General features: G+C 43.0%; 1 protein-coding gene and 1 long non-coding RNA gene across 4 annotated transcripts; one reads left to right on the top strand and one right to left on the bottom strand.

Annotated features, from left to right (window-relative positions):
* Positions 1-1,483: 1,483 nt before the first annotated feature.
* ERN1 (endoplasmic reticulum to nucleus signaling 1) lies at positions 1,484-26,640 on the top strand. Of its 3 annotated transcripts, XM_065852411.2 has the most exons (22): positions 1,484-1,650; positions 8,259-8,370; positions 12,188-12,221; positions 13,152-13,224; positions 14,410-14,482; positions 15,535-15,657; positions 16,458-16,559; positions 17,044-17,305; positions 17,927-18,005; positions 18,752-18,914; positions 19,311-19,429; positions 19,742-19,933; positions 20,529-20,784; positions 21,511-21,601; positions 21,938-22,127; positions 22,587-22,686; positions 23,112-23,311; positions 23,422-23,569; positions 23,971-24,098; positions 24,375-24,498; positions 24,746-24,813; positions 24,985-26,640. In XM_065852411.2, the coding sequence occupies exons 1-22, from the start codon at positions 1,564-1,566 to the stop codon at positions 25,189-25,191; spliced, it is 2,931 nt and encodes a 976-aa protein (XP_065708483.1). In that variant the 5' UTR covers positions 1,484-1,563; the 3' UTR covers positions 25,192-26,640. The 3 variants fall into 3 exon arrangements, with proteins under 3 accessions (XP_065708483.1, XP_071672887.1, XP_071672888.1); XM_071816786.1 differs by lacking the exons at positions 1,484-1,650; positions 12,188-12,221 and having other exon boundaries at positions 8,295-8,370; XM_071816787.1 differs by lacking the exons at positions 1,484-1,650; positions 8,259-8,370; positions 12,188-12,221; positions 13,152-13,224; positions 14,410-14,482 and having other exon boundaries at positions 15,572-15,657; positions 16,439-16,559.
* LOC139829392 (uncharacterized) lies at positions 24,484-27,747 on the bottom strand. Its single transcript, XR_011741852.1, has 2 exons — positions 27,646-27,747; positions 24,484-27,283 (listed from the first exon to the last, which is right to left on the bottom strand). It is a non-coding gene; the product is annotated as an uncharacterized lncRNA (long non-coding RNA).
* Positions 27,748-27,798: the final 51 nt, after the last annotated feature.

The following is a 27,798-nucleotide window of genomic DNA, read 5'->3' on the forward strand; positions in this document are numbered from 1 at the left end:
GCCTCGTGAGCCCGCGCAGCCCGGCGGCTTCATTGGCCTTTTCAGAGACAACGGTACTTTTTTCTTCAGTAGTTTGTTCTAGCACCTTGTTGTTCTTCAGAAATAGGGCTCAATATTAAAAACGCAAAAGCTTAGGGAGGCAGAGCTGCTACCTCAGCTCCTCGGTGTGTGTGGGTAACGCGGCTCTTCCCGCCCACGGGGCCTCCTGCCGCCTCAGCCGCTGCTTTGGACGCGTTTCCTACCTCCTGTGAAGCAGCTGAGAGGCACTTGTATTAACCACGGTTTGATAGTGGCGTACGCGCTGTTCACGCAACTGGAAAACTCCTTTAATGTAGCTTGGTGTGAAGTCCAGCTTAAAGCTAATAAAACTGTAGGTAAAGAGGGCAGGACCAGAACCGCTCCGTGCTCTCAGTGGAGGCCTGGGTTCTTGCACAACGTGGCCTGTGCTTGTCACACGGGCACAACCGCCTGCACAAACTGTTATCTGTGGTTACGAGCACTTTCTGTACCCGGGGCAGAGGTCTGGATGTGTTCCTCGTGGCCATGGCGCACACAGAGCCGTGTGTTAGGTGGCTCTGCTGGCTCTGAAGTGGCGCGAATGCTTAAAATCTAAGACCACCATAAAGAAACTCATCTGTTGGTACCAGGGAACTGAAATCTCAGTGGGGTTTGTAGCTCCGGATGTTTTTATGAATTCAGACTTGCAGGTCAGGTCGTCGTCGTGTCTCCTGCCCATATAATCACAGGCACACTTGTTAAAAGAGGGAGCTGATCCGTGAGGGGCACATGGCACACTCAGTACACGGTGTGCTCTGCAGCTCCGTCAATGATAGCAGTATTAAAAAGCAAACAGTGTGTAGCAAGGACAAAGCCACTTTGTTATATAAATAAGCATCTGAAAGCTAAGCCTTTGCCAAGCACTGCAAATTTACTCTTATCTTTTTAAAGCTTCTTCAATTTTATTCAGTATTTTTTGTGTTTATTTTTATCTCTTCAGATGAGCTTGGACCTGGTTCTCAGTTCAAAGAGGCTTGTTCTTTGTTTTTGCGTTTATTTAAGGCATCGCAAGGCACGCCAGGGTCAACACCGACCTTGTCAAACCAGGAGCTATGCCAAATAAATTAGGCCTGATCTGCTTTTAAAGTGAAAAATCAATGGGGAAATTATTCCGGGCAGGGTGGTGCTGGAGGAGGGAGGCCCTTTGTTAAGCCTCAATTTATCCACAAGGTATTTAAAACAAAAACCAGCAGCACCAGCCAGCTGACCTTGCTCCCTGCGGTTTTAAACGTCAAGGGCTCGTGTCCGCCCCCCGGGCAGGCTGGTTTTGTCGGGACTCACACGAACGGGGAGGCCCCGGAGCCCCGCACAGCGCGGGAGGGAGGTGTCGGGGCGGCCCCGCCGCTGCCGCCGGTCCCGGCTGCGCTGCCCGCCCGCGGGGGCGGCGTCCCCGGCCGTACCTGACGTGGTGACCCCGGGCCGGCAGCCCCGCCCCGCCGCGCGGGGAGCGCCGGACACGCTGCGCCGGGCGGGGGAGCCGGGGCCGCCGAGCCCCGGGTGGCAGCCATGGAGCTGCCGCGCCGCCCGTTCGGCCTGGCCGCGCTGCTGCTGCTGTCGCTGCTGTCGCTGCTGTCGCTGTCGCCGAGGCCCGGGGTAAGTGGGGCGGGCCGGGGCTGGCGGGGGCTGCTCTGGGCGGGCAGGGACAGCGGCGGTGTCCCCGGTCCGGCGGGGGCGGGCGGGCTCGGTTCGGTTCGGCTCCGCTCGGCTCGCCCGGCGCTCGGGCCGGGGAGGCCTCGCCCCGCGCAGGCCCCGCGACGCAGGGACGGGGGCGGCGGGCACGGCACAGCCGCCCCGGTGCGTTCGTGCCGGGGCTTTGCCCAAGTTTACTGGCAGGGTTGGCGAAGCCAACGCTCCGTTTTGCGGTCGTTGCCGCCGGGTGCCCGTGGGTGTGTGCGGGGGTGCGGGGCTGTCAGCCCGTGGGGCTCAACAGCTGCTGCTGTGCCCACTGACACCTGGGCTGAACATGCATTGAAACGTAAAAAGACAGGTAATTTCACATGAAGTAGCTGGTGAGAGCAGGACAAAGAAACTTTTAGAAGCTGAAACTGTGTAAGTGGATAGAAGAACTAATGAGACATGCTAAAAGATCTTTGTCCCTTCACACCTCATGAGTGGTGGGGGCTTGTATTCTTTCTGAAAAAACCCTGTTGTATACATGTTGATATCCAAACACAAATGGTTATCTACATGCCCTCTATGCTGTCATATGGCATTTTGATCATTCTGTTTTCAGAGCAAAGGTAGCAACGTGCACTAAAAGTACATGTGGTTGGTTGGTATTAAAAAAAGGCTACAGTTCTAAATTCATAGGTGAAAGACAAAGTGCAGGCGTCCCTGCCCTACAACACCTCTTAAGAAATAACCAGGCTGGTTATAAGATATTACATGGAGCAATAAAAGCACAGGGAAACTGGTGCAAAGCAGATGGAATGCTGAGCAGATTATTTGTATGGACGTAATAATTTTAAAGTGTGCTTTACAATGGGTGCTGTCTGCTGTGTGTGTACTGGGATGGAAAACTAAGTCTTCAAAAATTCAGTTCTGAAAGGTGCTTTTGTCATATCTCGGGATCAGGACACAATGAAGAGGTCAGCTGGCATTTACTGTTTCCATTTTAATGAAGTGTAGCAGAGGAGAGTTTTAGGTTATGTTCCTAGATGGATCATTCGTTATTACCTGGAAGTGCTGGTGTAATATACAGGCTTATAGTTCAGGTTAAGCAAAGCTGGAAGCTTTGGTTTTTTACCTGAGATACAATAGCTCTGCTCCTCTTCTATAAAAGTGAACACATCCAGTAGTGAAGCTACATACCTGCTGTTGTTACTTCATTAGGAAACTGGAAAAAATTAAATGCAGTCAACAAAAATTACTTTAAAATCCTTATTGCAGAGTGCTATTGGCTTTGTCTTGCTCTGGACCATAAGGCTGGGCTGAGATCTCTCTGTGATCCTGACAGATATAGGATTCATTTTTTGCAAGGAAAGCACTGATTTACAACTCATGAAGTTTTAAAAATAATACTCAATAAAAATACCAAGAAATATTTTTAAATACTAAATATACTCCTCAAATCATCACACTATTACTAAATTTTGTATAATATTACTTACCTACTCACAAAAACCTGGACTTGGGCGCTGGTAGAATTCAGCCCCGTTTTTCTCCATTTTTCCCTCTCGGTCTCCCTGCCATCTCCCCTCGGATCAGGATCTGACCTCGGCTTCTCCACTTCTCTGTTTCTTTTCTCGGCTCTTTTTTTGCCCTGCCAGCTGTAGTCCTCACCCCGCCTTCCCAGTTGAAATCCAGTCTGTGCTTCAGCCCCTTTCTATAACTGGTTTTAATTTCTGTGAATGTAGTCCTGGTCATCTTAGCTGTGATTAACCCGTTCACCTGGGAAGTCTTGTTTAGAACTATTAATGTCACTTGAGTAATAAATGCCCATGAAAAAGACTGGCACACAATTCTTGGTATTGAGGTAATGTGAGAAACGTGGAATTGGCTAAAGATTCTGCAGATTGTTTTTGCTATAGATATCTTTGTCTGATAAATGTACTCTTTGTTACTTTATATCCCAACTTTAATATTGTTGTCCTACAATTTGTATTGTATGTTCAATCGGGGGCTGATTTAACATCGTGTTGTGTCTTTTGATATGTTCTTGGTGACAGCGTGAGCTGTTTTGATTATTAACTGATAGGCATGAAAACCAATGTGAGGTGGTAGAAAGTTTTAAACAGGACCTCTTCAATCACTATGTTATTTAAAGTTTATGTGTTTTACTTGAGTTGCAGGTCTCCCTGATTGCTCAAAAGAATTAGTATATTAGAGTTTAGGTGTTTTAGGGGAATGCAGATGTGTTTCGCAACACCTAAAATGAGCACGGACAGCTCTGTCCTGCAGTGTAAATTCATGTGTTTGTCACTCTGCACGTTTACTCGTTTTGGCTCCAGGTGTTTTTGTGAATATTGTAATAAGTTTGGGTTTTACAGAGTTTTTGGTTTTTCCTGTTGTAGCACAAATGGGCAGGTGAATGAAAGGTCACTGGGCCTGGGCTATGGTGGTGGTGAGAAATAGCTGACAAACACATGTTGTGATTTAGTTTAAGATTAAAAGATCTGTAGATTTGATTTCACTTTCTAAATAAGATATAAGGTATTGTTTGTCAGCTCTCACATGTTGGCTTCAATATTAGTGATACTAATTTACCAAATTTTACAAAGAGCTTTTTCATGGTGTGGTTTTCTCACGTGTGGTGAGTTTTAGCCTCTAGCCTGACCATGTAATTAGAAGATAACTGTCAAAGGCAGGGTAATGGATCATACTCTCTCTGTGATTAATGTGCCAGGTGCTTGCGGTGTGTGCTGATGTTGAAAATATTTTGCTTTGCTCCCTTACTGGCTTACCAATTGTGGTTCCAGTAGCATAGATTATGGTACAGGCCTTTTCTTAGTGAGAGGAAGGTATCTACATGTGTTCCTGTGCTTTATTCAGGCTTGAAGAACCTCTTGTGGTGTCACCCCACAGCAAAACATATTTCTGGGTTACAGAACAATAACCTCAAGGAATGGAGTGGCCTGGTTTTCTTGCTGTTTCCGCCAACTTCAGTGGGATTTGTGTATACTTAGTGACCTGCATTTCAAAAATACTGGGTTTAAGAAGATACATTGATGGACGAAATTATTTCTGCGGGGATCTGCTTTCTTCTAACACAATAAAACAAAATACGGCATTGCTTTGCTAACACTTAACAAAATTTGCAGTGAACGAAGATAATATCATCTTTGACATTAACTGTACCACAGACACACACAAATGCGCCAGAACTTGCTCTGCAGCTTTCACTGACCTTCCTTTGACTCCATGGGCCCTTCAGGATTGTTCTGGGTCATTTTGTTACTTTGATTTCTAAAACATTTTAACTAAAGATGTGGTAGATCTGGACTGAGGTGGAGATTCTTATGCTAGGGTTAACTACTATTTATAATGTGCATTTGTATTTCTATTTATAAAATGCCACTTGTATAAGATAGTGTATTTCTAGTGTAGCTTAAAAATGCTATTTTCTATTTAGTCCCAGATTTTAGTCTGTTATGGATTAACAACAGTCAGCACTTCAGAGCATTTGTCGAAGTTCAACTCAATGAGAGCCTGAAAGTTAATAAAAATTGTTTTGAATTAAATTATTGAGAATTAATTCTAAAGCAGTCCTCAAATAACTTCAAAATATTGTAAATCCTGCACTTGACATCAGTGCTGGGGTGGAAGGTTTTTATGAGCGCAGACTGTCAAGGCTCTCACTGAATTCCAAATAGGGTGGTTGTGAAAATAGACATTGCAGTTTCAGATAAAATAAGACCCAAACTAGGTTTTCCTTCTACCAAAGAATGGTAGCTGGGAGTGGCACATTTTCCCCCAAACCAAGGATTCTACACTGAAAAGCTTAAAAAAATCTAGTGTCATTTCATGGTCTGAGTCGGATCTCAGAACTTTATAGGTCGTTCTGCGTGTGGGCAACATCCAGGTGCTGGTCTGGTTTTCAGCAGAAACTTGGCATGAGTAAGTCCTCCAGCTTTGGTTTTCTTTCCTTATCGTTCGCTCGTGAGTGACCTGCAGGGCAGGTGTGCGGAAAAGTTTTCTTATGGCTGCACAATGTGCAGAGGAGCTTTTTGCACATTAGCACCTTCTATGTGATCGCAAGCACTAGCAGCCTTCTAAACATCCGTAATCTGGAAGACGAAACTAGTTACTGATGTTTTGGTGTGAGTTTCAGAGCTCACATTTAATAATTTCTGTGGCTTTGATGCCACAAAAAATAGATACTGAAACTTTAAAGATAAAAAAGTTAAATCTACAGATCTGCAAGTAGTGTTCCATGTACTATATATTACTGATATTTGATACCCAACCATAGTCATGGTGGTTGTTTTATAGGCACTTTTGTGTGAAAATGCTACATGCTTTATTCACTTCTCAGTAAGAAGACAGGAAGACAACACGCTTTGTGGAGAATATACTGGTTCTGTAAGATAAGATAAAAGATAAGAAAAACTTGTGCAAACAGTAGAAAGTAGACTAGAAAAACAATATTAGTCTGTATACATGGAAGATGTGGTGCGTTTGCTATATGTTGTATTTTATTTGTAATTAAACTTCAGCACTAGTCATTCACTGTGGCTGTCAAATTCCCAGCTGCAATTTAAAGGAACTTCAGTAGTTTTCATTTCTGCCTTTAACAGTTAAATGTTGTTGCTCCGTTTGCTGTGTTTCACTCCACATGCAGTTTCACTGTGTTTGTGAACTGAAACGATCAGTTTGGATAATGGATGTTTTGGGTGTATCGTTTCTGATAGAAAAGCAAACAGAGTCATTCCAGTCTTTTAAATTAAGTGTTTTTGTTCATGGAGCTGGCTTAGGGTAGATACATCTTCGTGAATAAACAGATATTTCCACGGTGTATAATGTACAGGATTTATACTGTATAGCATCTTGTATTGAAATGTTGCCTAAAAATGTTTTCTGTACATATGGTGGAAGAAGAGTTAAATTCTCGGGAAAGGGGATTTTTTGTGAGTACGGCTGCAGTGAAAACACACATTTGTTAGGTATGAGAAAGCTGACATGTCCTTGCCAAAGATCTGGGTAAAAAACGTTTTCTAAGAAATTCCTGGTGATTTCTCCCTTGAGCTGGTGCAGGTCCGTGGTTTGCACTTTGAACGGCTCCCGCTGTCCCGCGTTGGGCAACGGGTGGCAGCTGGGAATGGTGGTTGGTTAAACGCAGTTAACCTGGCGGCACGGGTGGTTTGTGCAGTTAGTTGAGGTTCGGAGCTGGAATATTCATCCAGTGTCTGTGGTTCATGGGTTTTTTTCTGTTTCGTAAGCCCGGAGCCCTGCAGACAGCTTTATGCAACCGAGGCTATCAAGCTATTTCATTAATTACAAAGCTTCTCAGGTAACATTTAAAGAAGTTAAATAACCGTTATATCTTATCTAAAACAAAAGCCTGGAAATACGTATATTTTGTGTGTGTGTGCGCGTTAAGTATTTATTAGCTTAAAAGTAAGCTGGCTTTTCAATGTTTTTTGTATAAGAGGAAGAAATTCCTTACCTATGATGAATCATTGTTACCCAGAATTTTTCTTTCTAAATGCGTTGAGATCTTCAAGTGAAAATTAATATGAGCGCAAAATGTTACTACACAAAGGTTAATTTGGAATAGATTTTGACCACAATCTGTTGATTCTTGTTTTCATCACAACACCGTTTCCAGTAAATTTTGAATTTTTTTCCCTTACTAGCTTGAAACCAGAACGATTGGTAGTGACGGCATGAGCACCTCAGGGCTGCTGTGTGGCTGTACCTATACATACATTTTTGCGGCTGCCTGCTGCTACGTCTCAAGATGTAACCCCTGTACAACTGAGTATCAGAAGTTGGCTGTGTTTTGTGTGTTTCGCAGGTTACGGTGTTCCCCGCTATTACTGCCTGGGGAGAGCTGAATGCGGATCCGTCAGAAAGAAAAACAAATGGACAATTCCCTGTATCCATGCATTTTAATTTGGCAATTGTGTATTTTGCTTCGCAATAATTCTAACGTGACTGATAATTTTTTACAATTTAAGTCGTCAGAGACATTATTAATTAGGTAAAGCACACACACTTTCATTTCATGAACTGCGGTAGGTTAAGAATTATATTTAACTGTGAAACTGTGTAAACGTGGCAGGTGGCAGGCAGCTGAACAACGCGGGTACGGGCTGCGTTCTGGGGACTAAACCTTGGCAAATGGATGTTCTATTGACTTGGGAGTAGCACAGTTTTGACATTAACGCTTGGGTTCTCTGAGCTGCTTTGACGTTCCTTACTCTTGGTGACTTATTGCATAGTCTTTGTATCGATTCTTGCCTAGGCCAGCCCTGTCTCTGGTTTCTCCCAACTCTAGTGCAAGAAGACTTTGATATAAAATTGAGAACAGAGATTGAGTTAAAGCATCTCCCGGTTTGTCTCTAGGGGAACTTAGCACAATAAACAGTTCCATACTGTTGACAGGAAGAAAAAAAGCTCACTGAATTCAAAGAGGCAAGAAAGTTGTCCAGTCTGTGCGATGAAAAAGAAGTCATGTTCTAGACAAAGTACTGTTTGACAGTTACGAGTGAATTTTGTAGTAAATAGTCACATTCAGCATATGGGTTTTCCTTTTCCAGAACACCAGCTCAGTAACGGTGCCAGAAACACTGTTGTTCGTCTCAACCCTTGATGGGAGTCTGCACGCCGTCAGCAAGAGGACGGGGGCGATCAAGTGGACGTTAAAGGAAGGTGAGCAGGAGCTCTCCTGATGCTCCCTACTCAATAGTGTTAGTAACAGTCAGATCCATTGATAGTTCAAACTGTTGTTGGGCCTTGTAAATATTTATTTTCTTTCTTAATTTTGTTCCAGAATTAAGCTCCAGTGTCTCTGGAGTCATGTTCATCTCCGTATTTTCACTTGCAAATCTTTTCCATGTTTATGGTTGGAATGTTTAAGCTGCAGTGGCATGGTTGGCAGGTACCACGTTTTATGGGAATGCATGCAATATAAGCAAACACAAAACAGATGTCAAATGAGGGTGTGAGCTGGTGGAACTGGTGGCAAAGGGCTTGCAGGATTCTGTCTCTGTAACCTATCTGTAACCTGGATATCATTCAAACCTCGGGTCTTTTTTTAGTAATAGATGTTTAGGAACAGCACAGGGTTTTTTTTAAATAAAAGAACTGCAGTTGTGTAAAGAAATATGACATTGCTCAGTGGCTGGAAGCAATTTTGTAATTTTAATTACTGAGCAGAGAGCGCTCTTTCTGTCTTCATGAAAAATTCAATATTTAATACAAATTTGTTTTAGTGGAATTCTGTTTACATATGGTAGAAGTGATAGTAGCACCTTCTCTGCACTTCGGGAAATGGAAAGGAGTCACAGTGATTGCATCACCCTGTCCTCTATTTTTAAACCTGTTGTCAGTTTAGTAGGTGAGCTGAAATGGTAGGAAATGGATTCTGTGTATCAGATGTCTGCAGTACAGACCAGTTATTTTATTTGTGAAGCCATTCTTGTTTGAATGCAAATCTACCAGACAAAATGTTAAATTAATAAATGAGCAAAGAATGCTTTTGTAGCTCCTCTTGGAGTAAAAAGGGGTGAGCAAGTATTTTCTCGAAGGATCTTCATTAGTAAGTGTGATTACATTTTCTCTCATCTCCTCTTTAAGTTTAGACCTCTCCTTTCCCTGGGCAGGCTTGAATGAAGAAGGATTATCAGCCTCCTCGATTATTGCTATAGGCTATTGCCGTGTTAAGAGCAGCTTACTGGGTTTTGCTTGTCGTTCAGCTGACACGAACATACGCTGCATGTTCCCATCCTAGGAGAATATCCTAACTGGCCTTTGTTTGCAGCCAGACTTAGTAGAGTGGCAGGAGGTTTTTTTGAGGAAGAAACGAATGCAGTTCAGTAATGAAAAGGCTCTTGATCGGGGTGTATTGCTCAACATCCTTCCCTTGTTTAAAAAAAAAAATGGTTGCAAAACAATTGTTGGTACAGTAGAACTGCTGGACTGGTTAATCTAGTTTTATAGGACTTCTTTTTTTTTCCTCTGTTGCTAACTATGTATTGTTCTGCACCTTATGCACATGTTCACTTACTTTTTGCAAAGCACTTATTGCCCATTAGTTTATTTCAGTGTAACAGAACAACAGACGAGGGTCAGTGAAGTTGTCATTGTTACAAGATGCTTAATGAGTTGACTTAGTTAATTGTACATGGGACAAGACATATAAATTGCATAATTAATTTGTAATTGGAAGGGGTTTATTTTTGCAAATTTGTTCTGTGGCCACCCTGTGGTGGGAAGCCCAACAAAGATGCAGCAGTGTTAGAAACTAATAGCCTGTGAAAGTCCTTACATCTTGCTGTGCTAAATCCCTGAAGACATTCAGTAGTGCAGAATTCAGTATTAAATGAGTGTCTGAACACAGTTGTTGGGTGCACTCTCTGTCAGCAATGAGCTTGTATTGCTATAATTCCCCGGGGGGAAATGGCAGGCATTGCAAGCACTGATCTTGCAGGTGCCGTTTTACCCTGATTATCAGACGATGAACCATGTGTTGTGGTTCACGTACTTGGAGAAGTTGTGGCCGCCTCCTGAAGCGCTGCAACGGCATTCAGCAGGAAGAGAACGTTTTATTGCTGCACTTAGGCAGCAATGCATTTAACAAAGAGTAATTCATACATGTTTTATTTTCATTGGGGAAAAAACCAAGGCAGTGTTCATTATCAGGCAGTACTTAAACAAACAGGAGAATCTTGCCATGTGTTGTTTGTTTTAATTTAGCACTGAAGCTTATCTTAGGTTTGGAGGGTAAATGAGCCAGTGGTTGTCACCACAATAGTATGTTTGGGTTTCCTGCCTTCATGTGGTGCTGGCAGGAGCAGCAGTCTGGGTGCTCGTGTTCGCCGTGAAGCAGGCAGAAAAATGGGTCAGTCAGTAACAGGACTGTCCGGTAGTTCAGAAGTAAAGCTGCGCTCCCTGCGGTTGTATGTGACCAGATCGTGGCCCTGCTTGTTGAGGGTGCTTAATACCTTCATTTCTGGTTGGCTTCCGTGGGTCCCGCTGTCTGACAGCTCAGGATTTTTCAGTGACCAGGTAACTGATGCTGCTCATTCCCTGGGCTTTGGAAAGTTCATAGAAAGAACCACACTCCTCCTCCCCCACATTTCTGAAAGGCACCTTTTTTCCTGGTGTGACCCCACAAAAACATTGTACTGAAAGGGTGTAGCACACATTGAAGATGAGAGACCAAACAAGGCTCTTGGTGCCATCTCTGATCAATAACAGGAACTGTCTGCTCTGAGTGACAGTGTTTACTTAGTCTAGAAAGGGGGCAGCTTTTGGACAGGATCATACCAAAAGCTTTATTTAGGTTTATTGCAAGAAGTTGGCTTTTCCTCTGCTACAGGGAATGGAAGCTTAAGGGAGAGGCTGATGCATTTTTATCACAATTTTATCACATTTTCTCTATAAGGCATTTGTTCTGATACGGAATACTTAGTGCTTTGTTCCGTGGTTATCACTGTTGTTGGTATTGGAACAGATTGGGCCTATTACAACCACTTACCTAATAACAGAGAACTGCAATTCAGGGAAGTTTTGAAAGCAGGATTACGCATCCAGTCTCAGTGTGTTAACGCTTGAGTGCTGAGCTGTTGGCGAGAAGAGAAGAGAAGAGAAGAGAAGAGAAGAGAAGAGAAGAGAAGAGAAGAGAAGAGAAGAGAAGAGAAGAGAAGAGAAGAGAAGAGAAGAGAAGAGAAGAGAAGAGAAGAGAAGAGAAGAGAAGAGAAGAGAAGAGAACGCCTCAGCTCTCTGACTTTTGCAATAACTGTTCCGTTTGACCCGTTGTAGAACAAAAGGCGATTTCAGTTATAAAACAACTCATTCTTTTACTAGGCTGTGTTAAAGCATATGAAAACTATTTTAAGACGTGACAATGATAAATTAAACTCAAGAGTCTCTTTTTATCTCCACGTGATTTCTCATTTCAAAACAAACTTTGAAATAAAGTTGGAATATGTCCCAAACCACATGAAAGTGAATGTGAAGAGTTCATTGCCTGTCTTCAAAGTGTCTTCGCAGACTTACAACCTTAGTTTAAGATCATGAAAGTGTTAAGAAAATGAGAAAATTTACATCACCCCTGTAGCTAAAAATGTGGAGAACTGGTTCTCCACAGCCCGGCTGTCCAGGTGGATGGTGCTTGTAGTGAGGAGAATTCCTTTCACTTCAGAAAAGAAACTCTTCCATCAGTTTGTGCTCATTCGTTGTGATAGCCTCATGGGGGGAAGTGAATCAGATATTGTGGATAAAACTGAGCAAAGAACTTCAGAAGGTTTAAAACTTCTCAGGTACTTTGTAGTTTCCCATTTTACAAACCTAATTTCACAACCAAACAGGCGATGGTTGAGGCTGCCGAGGTGGCCACTCAAACTCTGTGCATCGGCCTTTTGAAAAGGAGCAAGTTGCTGCAGGCCTGACTTAGTCCTGTGTCTGGTGATCAAGGAACTGAATTGCCAATATTAGGACTTCTTTTTTTTTTCTGTTTATGCAGATCCTGTACTCCAGGTGCCAATACATGTGGAAGAGTAAGTCTGTTTCCTTTATTCCATTTACTGCTTGCTTGATTTCACTGACATCTTGAAATTTGGTTTGAACCAAAACTCTCTGTGTTCTGGAAAAGCTGCATGATTTGCATACGTCAGCTTAAGGTGGTTTAGGGAGCAGGATAAGGAAAGCATATAATTAGCTACATATAATTATCTGATTTATAGTGCTAAGAAGAAACACCCAATCTGCAGAGTGTTCTCTCAAGCCCTTGCTCAGATTTAGAGATCAAGTGTGTTAATTGTGCCTCAATCTTAATTGAGCAGCTTTGAAATGACAGAAACAGCCAGGGAGTGATCTCCAGGTTTTAGATTTACTCTCTTCAAATAAAAGACTAAAAATAGTGAAGCATAGGGAACTCCAGCCACCACCACCAGAATCTGCAGATGGAACCCTCAGGCTGCTACTTCAGAGTAGCTCCTCCAGCACTGCAATCTCACCAGATAATTTGGGGCTTTAACTCTGTCTCTGAAGTCAGTGGTAACATCATTTCTCTTTTGTGGTTGGTGTTTCATGTTGGGTTTGGGTTTTTCTTCCGTAGTTTGGGTGGGAGGTTGCCTTTACCTCTCAAATTTACACTGTTCTGGCAACTCTTCTATTGTTCCTTGCCTTCCTTATGCTCTCTGGTTTTGTTTATTTGTTTGGTTTTAGTTCTGTGGCATTTTAAAAGCCTGCCACATTTGGATCTTTAAATTTTCAAATGCATTAGTAATCTTATATCAGTTCTGAAACTTTATATTTTTTCATTTTCACAGTTAATAAATGAAACTTCAAAAAATGGATAATACAAAGTAAAAAAATTGTTGTCAGATGAACTTGTCTGTAAAGCCAATCCTGACCACAGTTGCTTTTCTGTTATCAGAGAAACACACTACGCTTTTAATAATTTATAATTGCTGCTTAAATCCTAGGCCAGCATTTCTTCCAGACCCAAATGATGGCAGTTTGTATACGCTTGGTGGCAAGAATAATGAAGGCTTGACCGTAAGTATATCTTTTTTAAATATTTTGTGCCCTAATCAAGCTCTCGTGAACGCTAAGGGAACTCCCCAAGGGAACTTTCTTCTTTCTTCACAGTACTGTAAGGGTTTTTTACTGTTTAATGGAAGCGCATCAGTTTCTTGGAAAAGCTCGGTCAGACGGGCCAAAAACCAGGGTCTGCCCACACCTTTAGAAGATGTCGTGATAAGATTTAGTAAGCAGACAAAAATACTGAACCTTTTCAAAATAATCACCAATCCGTGTACTCCACAGATACGAGCTAACATTTGACTTTTATTTTTGAACTTTACGGTGATACTCAGATAAAGCGCTTGGCTTCCCACAAGTTTCTCTTCTCTGGCAGCTGCGATGATTTCCCTTAAGAACTTTAATATTAGTCAAATATTTTAGTATTTACTCACCACTCCCCCCGCCTCCCAGTACAGCCGGATCATAACTTACAAAATGATTCTTGGTTCTTTTCCTGGGTGAATCCAGGAAGCAGCAATTTATTTGAACCAATTCCTTTATTCTGCTAATCTCCTCTCATTTTGAATTAAAGTTAATTTCTGTTTAGAGTCACTGTTATAAAAGTTTTAAGCAAACCGGAGTAATTTTAGTATATTGAAGTAAACTGATCTTTGGTGCAGCTTGTGACCTCGCCCCATTAAGTCTCTTAAAGCTCAGTAAGGATGGTCACCCGTTCGGTAAGAGCGGTCCAGGCTTGGCGGCGTCTCAGGAGCTCGTCAGTCGCAGATTGATGCTTTGCCCTCTCAGCAGTTTCACTTGTATGAAGATATCCGGCCTTTATCAGTGTTACCATACAGTCCTGTGGAGAACCATTGTACACGTGTTTTAGGTGAGGCAATTAAACCACAGGATGTTGAAGTGCAGACAGTTTATAAGTGATGCTGGCTGACCTTAAAACAACAAGAGTCTTGGCCTCCAAGCCTCTCAGCTGCAGGCGGCTACCTGCGCTGCTCCTGGTGTAAACTCACTGAGACAGACTTTGTGGTCTGGGTTTGCAGAGCAGGGCCCTGACCTGAAATTTTGAGTTCTCGGGCACTGCAGTAATGCAAACAAACAATATAAAACTGTCGTTGGAGATTTCTGAAGTTTCTGTGAACAAACATGAAGACTGTCACACCAATGTGAAGAAGCTTTTCTTGTTCTTTTTTGTTTCCCTAGAAACTGCCGTTCACTATCCCAGAGCTGGTGCAGGCATCTCCCTGTCGCAGTTCAGATGGGATCCTGTACATGGGTGAGCTCAAATTTCATCTCTTTTAGATTGTAATATCTTCAGTGACTAGAAAATTTAGAGAGTCCCAGAGAGACTGCAGGGAAATATGCTTTGTTTTAGGTATTAATTACAGTTTTTTCACAACCCTTTCCGATGACAGGAAATCTGATTAATATAGAATTCAATTACTGTTTGAAGATTAAAAACCAACTTCTCCTGAAGGAGAAAAAAGCTTTTCTAAGCAGTAAATAGCCTGTATGGATTTATTTGGTTTCTTGAGATGCTACTTCTCAACAAAAAGTGACTTCTACTTACAATTTTCTTACACTTATGACATTGATTGCCTGACAGTTCTAATTAAATTAGAAATCCCATTGCAACACGGTTGGACATTCTCTGCTACCTGAGATACAGTCAGTTCATTTGTATTATGAATAATAACAAGTGTATGTCTCACTGTCCTGACTCATTCTAATTGCAGATGGATGTGGGAGGAGAAAGGGAGAAGGAGGGACAGTTATTACTTCTCCCAACAGTAAATGTGTGAAGGATCAGGATGCACTTAGTATTGGTTTTTAACCTCCTGAAGGGCCAATACCTACTTCTCATTCTCAGCTTTCTGTCTCTGCACTAAGGGAGTGAAAAATGTTGATTTGAAGCTTCTAAATATATGTGTTAGCGTCAAAGAAATATGTAAGTTCATGGCTCACGTTGTCTTGAGTGGGGTGTTGGGATTACAGTCCTTAATTCAAAACGTGTTAGACCTTCATATTTTTTTTTCCAACTACACTTCAGACCCCTGTTCTGCTGCCTCCTGGCGTCTCCTACATTCTGAACTCTCTTAGATTTTATCAGTGTGAAAGAATAATTCAGCCAATGGTACTTACCATTCTAAATATTGTGTTTAATTTTCTTGTCAATATTTGGGATCAGCCAATAATGCTAAATGATGAAATTGAGCCTATGAGGAATTGTTTTAAGTTCACGAGCCTGCTAAAGAAAAAAGACTGAAAAGCTTGATGGAAGTGCAGTTTTCCAATTGAATGGTAATGTGGCTTAACTTATCATTTCAGGTAAAAAGCAGGATATTTGGTACGTGATTGACCTCCTGACTGGGGAGAAACAGCAGACCTTGACCTCGTCCTTTGCAGAAAGTCTGTGCCCATCAGCATCGCTCCTGTATCTCGGGAGGACAGGTCATGTGCTTTTTTTTCTGCAGCTTAGAACATCATTTGTTGTTGTTGTTTTTAAAGTTTAGGATCCTAAGAGATGACCTTGTGAGCAGTTCAGGTTTTCACGTTTATTTCTTAGGAAAACTTCTGTAAATTATTATTTTAGGCTGTACACAGAAAAATTAGTAACTATGGCAGTAGAAAGGTAGTGTTTAAATAAACTGGCAGCAGGCACGGTCCATGACTCTTGTCGTTGACTAAGTGGCATTCAAAATGTATTTACCGGAGCGTTCCAGCAGCAGCTGTGAGCCCGTGTGCTCTGTAACATACAGCTCCTATAGAAACCGTTTGAAGAAAATTGGGATATAGCATATCCACTGACATTACAAATGCCGTATTCTAAAGAACTGCTACAATTAGACCAACAAACACCATATAGGCGTTGGCTAGTAAAAAGAATAAGTCTTATAGTCTTGTTTTTAACCTTTGTATTAATGTGTTCTTCAAGTGTGATAGTGCAGTTACAGAACATGATATGCTGAATTTTAGAATGCAGGGATTGGAAACTTTTAAGTAAACCAGAGTACATCAGAAGTTGTGCAGTAAAAGAAAATGCTGGTAACGTGGGCAGTAACTCTGCAGGGAGCGAATCGAGGATTATCTTTAACAGCTACTAAATGTTCGTTTGTCAGGAGTGCTGGGAGAACGAAATGCAGAGAGCAGGAAGCGCTGTGTGTGGTGTTTGGAGGAGTCTCACATTTGAGGTGATCGATTCTATTCTCTCATAGGTTTTTTTGCTTCACAGACTGTGTATCTTTTAACAGAGTACACGATCACAATGTATGACACCAAGAAGAAGGAGCTGCGATGGAATGCCACCTATTTTGACTATGCAGCTAGTCTGCCTGACAAAGACATAAAATACAGTAAGAATTTAATTGCTGTCTATTTTTGTCTTCCCCCCCTGTATATTTGCTGTGGGTTTTGCATATGAGTATTCTGATTTTTTTCCATAATTAATAGGTCAGACTGCCTGTCTGATTTTCGTGCAGTTGATTTGCCTCTGCCAGTTTTTATCCTATACATGCTGTAATATCTAGAGCTCTTTAGGTAGCGTCAGGGAAACCGAATCTAAGGAGGTGCAGCTCTGGAAGATATTCTTTCAAATGTAGTGACAAATGGCAGGAGAGGCAGCAAACCAGAACTGTGGTGCACACTCAGAAAAAGCTGTTGCGATGCTACTGCATTGCAACTGAACTTTTATCATCCTAATTCTGATGACGGATGTGCTCATCAGCTGCTCTTTTGCAGTGTAAGGTCTCATGTTACGTGAGGCTTAACCTGTTAATATTTGAATTAAAATCGCCTGTCTGCAGCAATCCAGGTAATTTGTGTCTTTGTGTACTGTAGAAATGTCCCACTTTGTGTCCAATGGAGATGGGCTGGTGGTGACTGTGGACAGCGAGTCCGGGGACGTGCTGTGGATTCAGAATTACGCTTCTCCAGTGGTGGCTTTTTACATCTGGCAGCGTGAGGGGCTGCGGAAGGTTATGCACACGAACGTGGGGATAGAAACTCTGCGCTACCTGACGTTCATGTCCGGGGAGGTTGGACACATTACCAAGTGGAAATACCCTTTCCCAAAGGAAACGGAGACCAAGAGCAAACTCACGTGAGCACCAGTATTGCTGTTATTCTGTCTGTTTGACAGAGCTTTGTTAGAAAAACCCTATTTATGCACATTCAGTTAAGGGTTGTTCTACAAGTTTCAAGATGGTGAAAACATATAAAAGCAGCTCTAGTTCTCCAGCCGTTATTTTATATCATCTTTGATCTTTTACTGTCTAAAGTCAGAGACCAAACCCCAAAATCTGTCATAAACTTAGGAAGTGTATATTCATAACTTTTATCAAATGTTCTGTGTTGAATATTTTCTTATAATATGGAATGGAATTGCTTTTATAATGTGAAATCTTTCACATTATAAAAAAGGTGCATAGCATTTTGCCAAATACCAGTTATCGAATAATGCAGAACTAGGACATGAGTTATGTCAAATGAGTAATTGTGATGTGAATAATCAACTAATAATGCTTTCATAATAAAAAGAATGGTTTCATAGTATAGCAGTTACTTAAAACAATTACACAGATCCAGGCTTTTCAAGATATAAATATTGATGATTTGGGAAACTTAACGCATTATTTCTGCAGGATTGTGTTGCCAAGGTTTTACCTAGATGGTGAAACGTCCATTTGTCTACTTCTTTCTAACACTTACTGTTTCTTCCCAGACCAACTCTATACGTAGGGAAATACTCCACAAGTCTGTATGCGTCGCCATCCATGGTGCATGAAGGAGTAACTGTTGTGGTAAGTTGGGAGCTGCAGGAGTTGAATGAGCCCTGCTGAAAAGTGCCTGTACAGAGCTAGAGCTGTCCTGGGTTTAAAAAGAGTTGAAATGGAAACATACTTTAAAATACATACTAAAAACCAGACAACTTTGCCAAAGGGATCTGATTAAAATAGAAAATAAACCACTGAAGGCTGTACATGTACAGAAACTTGGGGTTAAATTGCAGATTGGTGTTAAGAAAATGCATAGCAAATTCAATATGTCATGAAATAACAGAAAGCCTTGGAATGCATGGCCACCTTTCAGGAGTAATTTCAAATGCTGCAGAGTGGCTGCAGCTCACGGGGAGTTGTGCCCGGCAAGCTGAGGGGCGTCCAGAGGTTGCCGTGGGGTTGGTGCGTTGTGGTTAGTGTTAAAATTGCTGTTTAGTTCATCAAAGGAACTCCACATAGATAGGAAACTGCATTATCGTTTTGTTTTGCTCATGCTGTGGCTCTCCAGGTAGGAAATAAAGATCCTGTTTAACTTTTCTAAAAAAAGAGAGAGTAATCTCCTCTCCCAGGCAACATGTAACTCAGGTCAAATGTCCAAGGTTGCTGAGGCCGTTGCTGAGGGCATAATGACACCATTTACTTACAGTGACTTTGCTGCCAGTAATTTTTGCTTGCCCACTAATTCTGACCTCCATTTGTTAATTTAGTTGCCTATTTAAATATTGCAGGGACACCGTGCTTCCTTAATTGTAACAATAATCTCTTCCTAGCCCCGTGGCAGCGCCATCCCCTTACTGGAGGGTCCAAAAACAGAAGGAGTCACGATTGAAGACAACGGCGAGTGCGTCATCACCCCCAGCACGGATGTGAAGTTTTCGGGCAGACTGAAAGAAAAGAACAAACTGAGCTACTGGAACGACTGGCTTTTGATAGGTGTGTGAGGTGCAGCTCCCCGTGCGGCATCGCATTGCCGTCTGGTGGCCAGTTCTGATCCAACGCTCAGCGCTGGAGTTCAGCTGCTGTACGTCAGTCACAGTGCTGCCCAAACTCAGGCAGTAGTTACTGAAGCCTCGTAGTGGTGCGTTCCGCTGGCCAGGAACCAAACTCACAGCCCAGTGCCTGAGCACAGAGCCTTCAGGCCTGTGGTGACTCTACCTGTGACTACTTGGGAAGAACAGAGGGAAACAAAAACTGAGCTTTTGTTCTGTGATGTTCTCAAGCCTTTTGTAAATCAAGTTTTATACATGCTGTTCAGGAAAGATGCTCAAATCAAGGATATATCTCCTAAAAATGGGCAACTTATTATTTCAACATGTGTTTTATTTAAAGGGCATCATGAAACACCATTGTCTGCTCCTACAAAGATCCTGGAGAAATTCCCAAGCAACTTACCTAAGAGGCCTGAAAATGTGATTCCAGCTGACTCTGACAAAGCTGCTATTGAAGAGGTTTGTGATGAGAATTATCATTTTACTGGGTGATGGAAGAATGTTGGGGAAGGACTCAAGAAAAGCTACATGGAATTACTTCACATTTTTTGTCATATTTTAATGTACTTAGCACGTAGAATCACTGGTATGATGTATCATTCCTTATTTCAGAATTAGGACTTTCCGCTGATTTTCTTCTCAACATACAAAACTTCCTTTGACTTTGGTAGGATTAGAGAGTATTACAAATTCTTGAGCAGAAAGACAGGTGCATAACTGCTCCATTACCCGTGGAGATGTTGAGCTAACAGAGCTTCCTCTGCCTCTTAGGTTATTGACATAGTTGAAGGGTCCTCGACAGACGTGCCTCCCGCTGCTCCCAAGGATATTGAGGAGAAACCTGCTCGGCCTGTCCCTCGGCCAGAGGCCCCCGTGGACTCCATGCTGAAGGACATGGCCACCATCATCCTCAGCACTTTCCTGCTTGTGGGCTGGGTGGCTTTTATCATCGCTTATCCAATGGTAATGGTAACTGAGCTTCATGTGCTTTTGAGTTCTGGGAGACCCAGTAACATTTTACAGCCCAAGAAATGATCCAGGAGTTAGAGAGTAACACACAACAGGGGAATTATTTCCCTCCTCACAGACATGCAGGGGGTAACAAAGGATGCAAATTTGACGTAACAGTGATTTCTCCAGGCATATGTGCCAACTCTGGAGACTTTTTCATCCTACCGATTCTGTTCTTTGCGTATGTTAACTCTTTTCACGGACATGATCTTAACACCGTTGGCTTCACTTCTCTTTTCCTTACCTGAACCACTGTCAGATTTTCTGGCTTTTGGGACCAAAGCCTTTATCTGTGGTTTAATAAAGCCCAGTCAACCTAGTAACAGTTTGCTTTTGCCACATTAACCAACCAGTGTGATGTCTCAGCTTTGCAATGGAAAATCAGAGTGAAAGGGAAACCAGTCCCCACCCTCCTTGCCTGATAGTGTCATAACAAGAGAGCTTTTCTCCCACCTTTTGGGAGTAGCCACCCCAGTAGCTGTAGAGCTTCCTTCTGTGACGTGACGATAAGAAACTTTGCTGACAGAACTGCGGTCCTTTCCCACAGAGTGTACATCAGCAGCAACAGAGGCAGCATCAGCTGGAAGAGAAGATCCAGCTCTTGCAGCAGCAGCAGCTGCCCTTCGGTGCTCCCAGCGATCTGCCCCCAGAAGCGGATTTCTTGGACCCCTCGTGCGGCCGGCCAGAGAACTCGGCTGCCAGCACACCAAATCTGTCCCCAAGAGCGTCAAACCATTCTGCCTACTCCAGCGTCTCCACATCCGATGTTGGGAGCTGCATCTCCACTGAGCAAGAAGAGGGAGGTAAAGTTGATCCAGTGTTTTTTATTGTGAATCTCTGCATTTCCCCAGTCTGTGTGGTGATACAGCACAACTGTTAAAATAGTTATCGATGCTACTTCACAGATCAGAAAGCTGAAAAGGACCATTGTTCTCCCTTGGTCTGATCATTTGCAAAGCACCATGCAGGTGTGCCATGCCCTGACTCTGAGCAGGATCATTTGCTTTAGGAAAACAGCCAGTTTTTAACTGCCATCTGAGCAATTATGTTGCCCATGGCGGTATATTCTTATAGCATGTAGGGAGAGTTTAATTTAAATAAAAATATTATTAACTGGAATCAGAATACAAGGATTACGCAGTGCGTGTGGCCTTCCGGCCTGATGTTTCTGCGCACTGTACAGTCCCTCCAGAGGCCGTTCAGGGGAACCGCCAGTAACCACCTCTGGAACTGTCAGTCAGCATGTCCCAAATTCAGCAAGGCATCTATAGAACTTTCTAGTCTATTCTGTCTCGAGTCAGGTGTTGTGTGCATCATGTGCTTGACTCTCTATGTTGGATTATTTATTCACCAGAGAGTATTTTCCTATGCAGCCTGAATACCAAAATGCAGATGTTTATTTGATCCTGCGTGTTGTTAATTTAAACACGAGCAAAAAGACTTTAACAAACTGGCCCAGAAGTTGTGCAGTTGTAAAAAGCCAACTTAACCCATCCTAAACCAGTCCTTGTTTCTTGCTTTTTGTTCAGATGAAGACGCAAACAGAGTGATGGTTGGCAAGATTTCGTTTAACCCAAAGGATGTATTGGGACACGGAGCTGAAGGGACAATTGTTTACAGGTAAAAGACAATATGTGTTTTCAACATTAAATAGGCCAATTAATGTCTTGTTTGCATTAGGGTTTTGGCTTTTTTTTAAAGACCACATATGAGCAGAAATTAAACTTTTGAAGAAGTATTTTGCATGTGTCTGGACTATTTTCATGCAGTTTCTTCACTAGCAAAAACTACTTTAATTCCCTTAGAAATGTTTAATGACCAAACGCATCTGTTTCCAGCATGAGAAATGCTTTAATATGCCTCTGTTAAATGTTTTCTGTTGTCACTCACTTTTACATGCTTTGTCTACAAGAAGGATGTGTAAAAGGATGACGTGGTTTTCCTTCCTCTTTGCAGGGGCACATTTGATAACCGTGATGTTGCAGTGAAAAGAATTCTTCCCGAGTGCTTCAGCTTCGCAGACCGTGAAGTGCAGCTGCTGCGCGAGTCCGACGAGCATCCTAACGTGATCCGCTACTTCTGCACGGAGAAGGACCGTCAGTTTCAGTACATCGCCATTGAGCTGTGTGCTGCCACCTTACAGGAGGTGATGGGTCAAGTGCAAACCTACGAATCTGTGACAGTCTTCTCCCTGGAAGGCCCTTGGTTTCCTTCAGCTTGTGTTGATGAAGTGCCTGCTGCAGATGTTCTGGTTAAACCCGTCTGTGACAACTGCACACTCCAACAACAGGGTGGTTTCAGACCTTTAGAAAGATGGCCCTAACCCTGCACTGATTGAAGGACAGAAGTTGTTGTCCTTTGATTTTCCTTCTTGTGAAGGGCTCCCTTCTGGTCACCCTCCCCTTCCTAGACTTTAAAGACCCCCTACTCTTGCTGCTGGAGCACAGTGCTGCATAGAACTGTAGCTCTGAATGGTGTTTATTTTGGAGATCATCACCTTTAGCCAGAACAAAAACGCTTTAATGTGTGTTATCAGCTAGCATTAGCCTGCAATTTAGACTTAGCGTTGTGGCTGAATCTCTTGTTTGTCTGTTGTATTTTATAGTATGTTGAACAGAAGGCCTTCAGTCACCACGGCTTACAGCCCATCACGCTCCTGCAACAGACAACATCTGGTCTTGCTTACCTGCACTCCCTCAGTATTGGTAAGAATGTCTCTTGTTTCAGTACATTTTTAACTAACACAGAAAAAAAATAGGTCCGGTGCTGGGAACTGGTTTATTGTCCCAGAAGGGAGGTGCAGAAGCTCCGCCTGATGCTGGCAGCAGTTGTGTCCATTTTTTGATACCGGCCTTGTCCCTGTGCCGTTCTGCTGCACTGCAGTAAACAGGCCCGTGATTCCCATCTGTTCAGGGCGGTGCATTTTCTGGAGAGAAGTCATAAAACATGATGACGCGTGGTGATGGAATAAACAAGTGATGAGCCCTTACTGAAGGCAATAGTTTGAGGTTAGGACTTTGATTTAGCAAGCAGTGATTCAGCCTTGTGAAAGGTTTGAAATGCAAAGACGTTAAAAAGTTACAAATATCATTGTGATTGCCTGGAGTGGATAAATGGGTGTTTATAATAGTCCACAGGGATCTGAAGCCCCATAACATCCTCATCTCGATGCCGAACGCCCATGGGAAGGTGAAAGCCATGATTTCGGACTTTGGCCTGTGCAAGAAGCTGGCGGTGGGCAGGCACAGCTTCAGCCGGCGCTCGGGCGTGCCGGGCACCGAGGGATGGATCGCGCCAGAGATGCTGAGTGAAGATTGCAAAGAGAACCCGGTAAGGCTGCAGATTGTTTTTTCTTAGATACAAAATAACCACCCTGTGATAATCAAAGGCTTCGGGGGGGGGGGGAAGCGTTACTGCTATTAAAGGTTGTTTATTTGCAGACATACACGGTGGACATCTTTTCAGCTGGCTGCGTCTTCTATTATGTGGTATCCGACGGCAGCCATCCCTTCGGCAAATCTCTGCAGCGGCAAGCCAACATTCTGCTGGGTGCTTACAGCCTCGAGTCCTTCAGTGCGGGGAGGCACGGTAAGAAAAGTATGGTAAATGTATAGTGCTACGGAGTTTAGTGAACTTTCTATGGGTGTTAAATGACACAGCTGTGACCCTGGCAAGTGCTGAAAGCTGTATTCCTAAAGTACTCCTGAAGTAAAGCTGCTACAGTTCTTAGAATTGGAACCCCAAAGCATCTCTAGGAAAATAATTTGCAACCCTGCAAGCTTGACTGTAGAGTTATTTCCTGTATTTAAAGGGTAGGAAAGTACTGGAGTGATCCAACACTAGTGACTTTCTGTTGGTTGCCCAGCATATCTATGAGGGTGGGATTTGTGCTGGTCAGGGTCGTGCTGGAGGAAGTAGAGAACATAATGATTTTCTGAAGTACAAGAGATTTCTCTACACCCTAAAACCTATCACCGCTTTCCTTGCAGAAGACATTGTCGCTCGTGATTTAATAGAGCAGATGATTAACACGGATCCTCAGAAACGTCCGTCTGCCAGCTGTGTGCTGAAACACCCGTTCTTCTGGAGTTTAGAAAAACAGCTCCAGTTTTTTCAGGTTTGTGTTGACCTTTTCAATCCTCTCTGTTCTAAGGGCTCCTGTAGACGTTCTGCAGATCTTGAATTCACGCTCTGCTGGCTTTGTCCATGGTTGAGCCAATATAATCCACACCCTTACTGTGAGGAAGAAGCAACTCATCATCTGAGAAACTTTTGTGTCCCAGTCCCAAGCATAATCCATTATCAGGACAGGCAGTAACTGGCCAGAAGAAGTTATAAATTGTTGTGAAAATCTTGGAAATGAAACTAGAAATAACCTGAATGTCTTTTCCAGGATGTTAGTGACCGGATAGAGAAAGAATCTTTAGATGGCCCAATAGTCAAACAATTAGAAAGAGGCGGAAGAGAGGTGGTGAAAATGGACTGGAGGCAGCACATCACTGTTCCTCTTCAGACAGGTAAAGGATGGTATTTATCAGAATGGGAAGGAATTACCTGCTGTTCCCAGTCTGCTGGGACAGGAACATAAAGATAATGCTGTTTTGGCACCTTCACTTGTCAGCAAAGTATTTCTTCAAATTAAAGTACTTACATATATTGAAACACACCTATACAGATATGTGAGTGTGGGCACACATACCTTACTTTTGAGATCAGCAACTAAAAGTGCATTCAGACAAAAAGCTCTTGTAATTTCTTTTGCAGATCTTCGAAAATTCAGATCCTATAAAGGAGGCTCAGTCCGGGATCTACTGAGGGCAATGAGAAATAAGGTAAAGGAGGAGCCTCCATGTGCTGTTTGTTGCCAGTCTGTCTGTCTTACCTTGGTTTAGGTATTGAGCTCCTTTAGGATGGACTCATACAAGGTTACTTTGTCCATGAAAATGCACCTTGCAGATCCTGGGACACTGACAGACCTCTTCCCTGTTCTTTTGCCTTCACAGAAGCACCACTACAGAGAGCTGCCTCCCGAAGTGCAGGAGACCCTGGGCTCCATCCCAGATGAATTTGTATGTTACTTTACGGCTCGTTTCCCTCACCTGCTGCTCCACACCTACCACGCTATGCGTATCTGCTGCCACGAAAGACTGTTCCAGCATTACTATGATCAGGACACTGCAGAGCTGAGCCTTGCGGGAGATACTGTTTGAGAGAAGGATGGAGCTTTCTGCTCTGGGACCAACTTTGCAAGCACAGGGCTGTGAAACAGGCCTGCCTTTAGCAGGGAAAATGGGATCAAAGAGCTGAATTTTCTCTCTTTGAAGAAACCAAGCCTCCAAAAAGTGCCTTGTACCTCTGCCTGCGCTGGATCAGGAGATGGAAGGAGCTCAAGGGGCGAGCGGTAACTTCAGCAAAGCAAAGAACCCTGCTGCTGGACTTACTCCAAGGCAGTTTTCAGGACAATGAAAACAGAGAGCAAAAGCTGGATATAACCATCACCCAGTATGCCTGTACTGTGCGTGATTTTACAACCGATGTGTTTTATCACAAAGAATCAAAATACAGTGATTGAAATAATGGATTTACTAGGGACTGGGATCTGCAAAAGGAACCTTTTAGTCATAGCAAATCATCAGAACCTGCCATTGCACTACTGGCACATGATGCATTAGATACCCCAGTGATCGTAAAGGGAATCACAATTATCCAGAAAACTAGTAGAGTACAATTTCTGCTTAATTAGTACTACCCCAGAAAATTACTCTCTCACACTTGAGCAGATACAGTAAGTTCTAAAAAATGCTGACTTGAAAAATCAGTTAAAGGTTTACCTGCTTGGAAAAATAAGCGTCATTGTTTCAATATGTACCAGTATTCACAGAAGAGCTTGAACAGTCCTTGACTTAAATCACAGTATCAGATCTACACAAGTAACTTCAGAAAAATCCCCTGATGGCAGCTGTGAGCGGTTACACAGAATCACAGAGTGTCAGGGGTTGGAAGGGACCTGGAAAGCTCATCCAGTCCAACCCCCCTGCCGGAGCAGGAACACCCAGCTGAGGTTCCACAGGAATGTGAGTCATTATCTACTGCAAGTGTTCCTTACTTGTAAAAAGGGTTCCCAGTGGCAGAGCCAGAAGTAAGAGAAGTTCTGGGGAAAAAGGAGTTAAATAGGAAATGACGAGAGACATACAGAGCAGTGAAACGAGAGGTCGTGTTTGTAATGGGTGCGATAAAGCTGTAGAGGAACCCCGTTTTCTGTTTGTGTGGGTTGCTAATTACATCCACATGAGCCTGTGTTTTGAAGATGCAGTATTTCTTTTCATCAGCCCTAAAGCTGTGACAAAGCATTAAGTGTGTGCGAAGGGTGAAGAAATGCTGAAATCTAATATTAGTGGGGGTTTGTTTTACAATCTATTTATTTAACATATTTATATTTATTTAATTTTTACTACAAAGTGGTATCAAATCCAAGTGGTACAAGTATAATGCATGCCAAATCATTCTTAATTGGGGTTGTTTATATTTAATCATAACAACTGGCAGAGGAAAGTGATACTGCATCTTACAATGAAATTATTAAAGGAAAACCTACAAAATGGGAATTTGTATGACTGTGCCATTGTGTCTTAAAGTAATAAATTATTGACAGTAATGCGTATGATTGGGTATGTACAGCTACTTTTCTGGAGATACTTTAAGGGAAGTTGTTTTCCCTAGTTTTGCAATGTATGAGAGCAACTTAGCTAAGATGCCAACTGTGTGAGTTACATGTTTCTAAAGCTTGAAAAAAAAATAATGGTAGTTTTTACCTAAGAATATTCAAAGCTTATTTCATATTTTTGTAATGTAATGTTATTTTATAAACCCACTAAATAAAGACTTATACTCAGATGAAAAAAACAAACACACACGCACTTCCCTCCTCCTCCCCCAACAAACAAAAACCACCCAAACACAACTTTTAGTGCCAATGTATGCCTGGGAAAATAAGCAGGAGTGTGACCTTGTGTGGACCAACAGAGGAGCTGGGGAGCAGGGAAGGGGTAACGCAGCTACAGCTACACTGGGCCTGCAGCAGCCACATCCTGCACGTGCCTGTGTCTGAGCAGCAGCCTGCTCAAAAGTCACCATCACCCTGCTAGTCACACACACACTTACTTATTTCTTGGGGTGGGGTGAGCATCCAGCCTCCTCGAAGTCCCAGGAACCTCATTTCTTCTCAGTCCCCAGACAACAGCCACCTACACATTGGTGGCTGAAGCAGGCGAACAAACACAAAATGACTGGAGTGACTGCACACTGCAAAAAAATGGTTACCTATAAAAATCTGTTGCGTTAAACTAAAAGTTGACACCACATGACAACCACATGATTTACAGGAAAAAAAGCTGATCTGTAATGCAGCTTTGTGTGATGGAGCATGGAAGGCTGAGTGCCCTCACAGCACAGGTACGAGCACAGCTGCTCTGTGCCCCGGGAACCACCACACACACCCCCTCTTAATCACTGTTTACTTTGGTGAGCTGGTCTGGAGCCCACGGGTGGATGGGAGGGTGGGCAGTAAGTGGGTGAGGATGATCTCCCTAGTTTAAAAAAAAAAAAAAACAAAACCAAAACCAAACACTCCAGCACAGCCCCAGCCCAAGCACCCTGACACATACCATCGTGGTGGGGCGTCCCCACAGCAGTGGAGAGGACGTCAGGTGGATTTCAAAAGGCAGCACCACCCAGCAACAGCAAACAGGGCAAAAGGGGTGGAGACTCAGCAGAGCAGCAGCAGCAGCTCCCCTTTTACTGCCGGGTATCAGCAGAAA

Source organism: Patagioenas fasciata, chromosome 18 (assembly GCF_037038585.1).
Source record: "Patagioenas fasciata isolate bPatFas1 chromosome 18, bPatFas1.hap1, whole genome shotgun sequence".
In the NCBI taxonomy this organism is placed as follows: Eukaryota; Metazoa; Chordata; class Aves; order Columbiformes; family Columbidae; genus Patagioenas; species Patagioenas fasciata.

What these genes read in the sequence shown, in the direction of transcription:
- ERN1 (XM_065852411.2), top strand. Translation starts at nt 1,564, where the DNA reads ATGGAGCTGCCGCGCCGCCCGTTCGGCCTGGCCGCGCTGCTGCTGCTG. An exon ending in AAGATTGCAAAGAGAACCCG is followed by an intron (nt 23,312 to 23,421) that starts GTAAGGCTGCAG and finishes GTTTATTTGCAG; the next exon opens with ACATACACGGTGGACATCTT. An exon ending in CTTCAGTGCGGGGAGGCACG is followed by an intron (nt 23,570 to 23,970) that starts GTAAGAAAAGTA and finishes CTTTCCTTGCAG; the next exon opens with AAGACATTGTCGCTCGTGAT.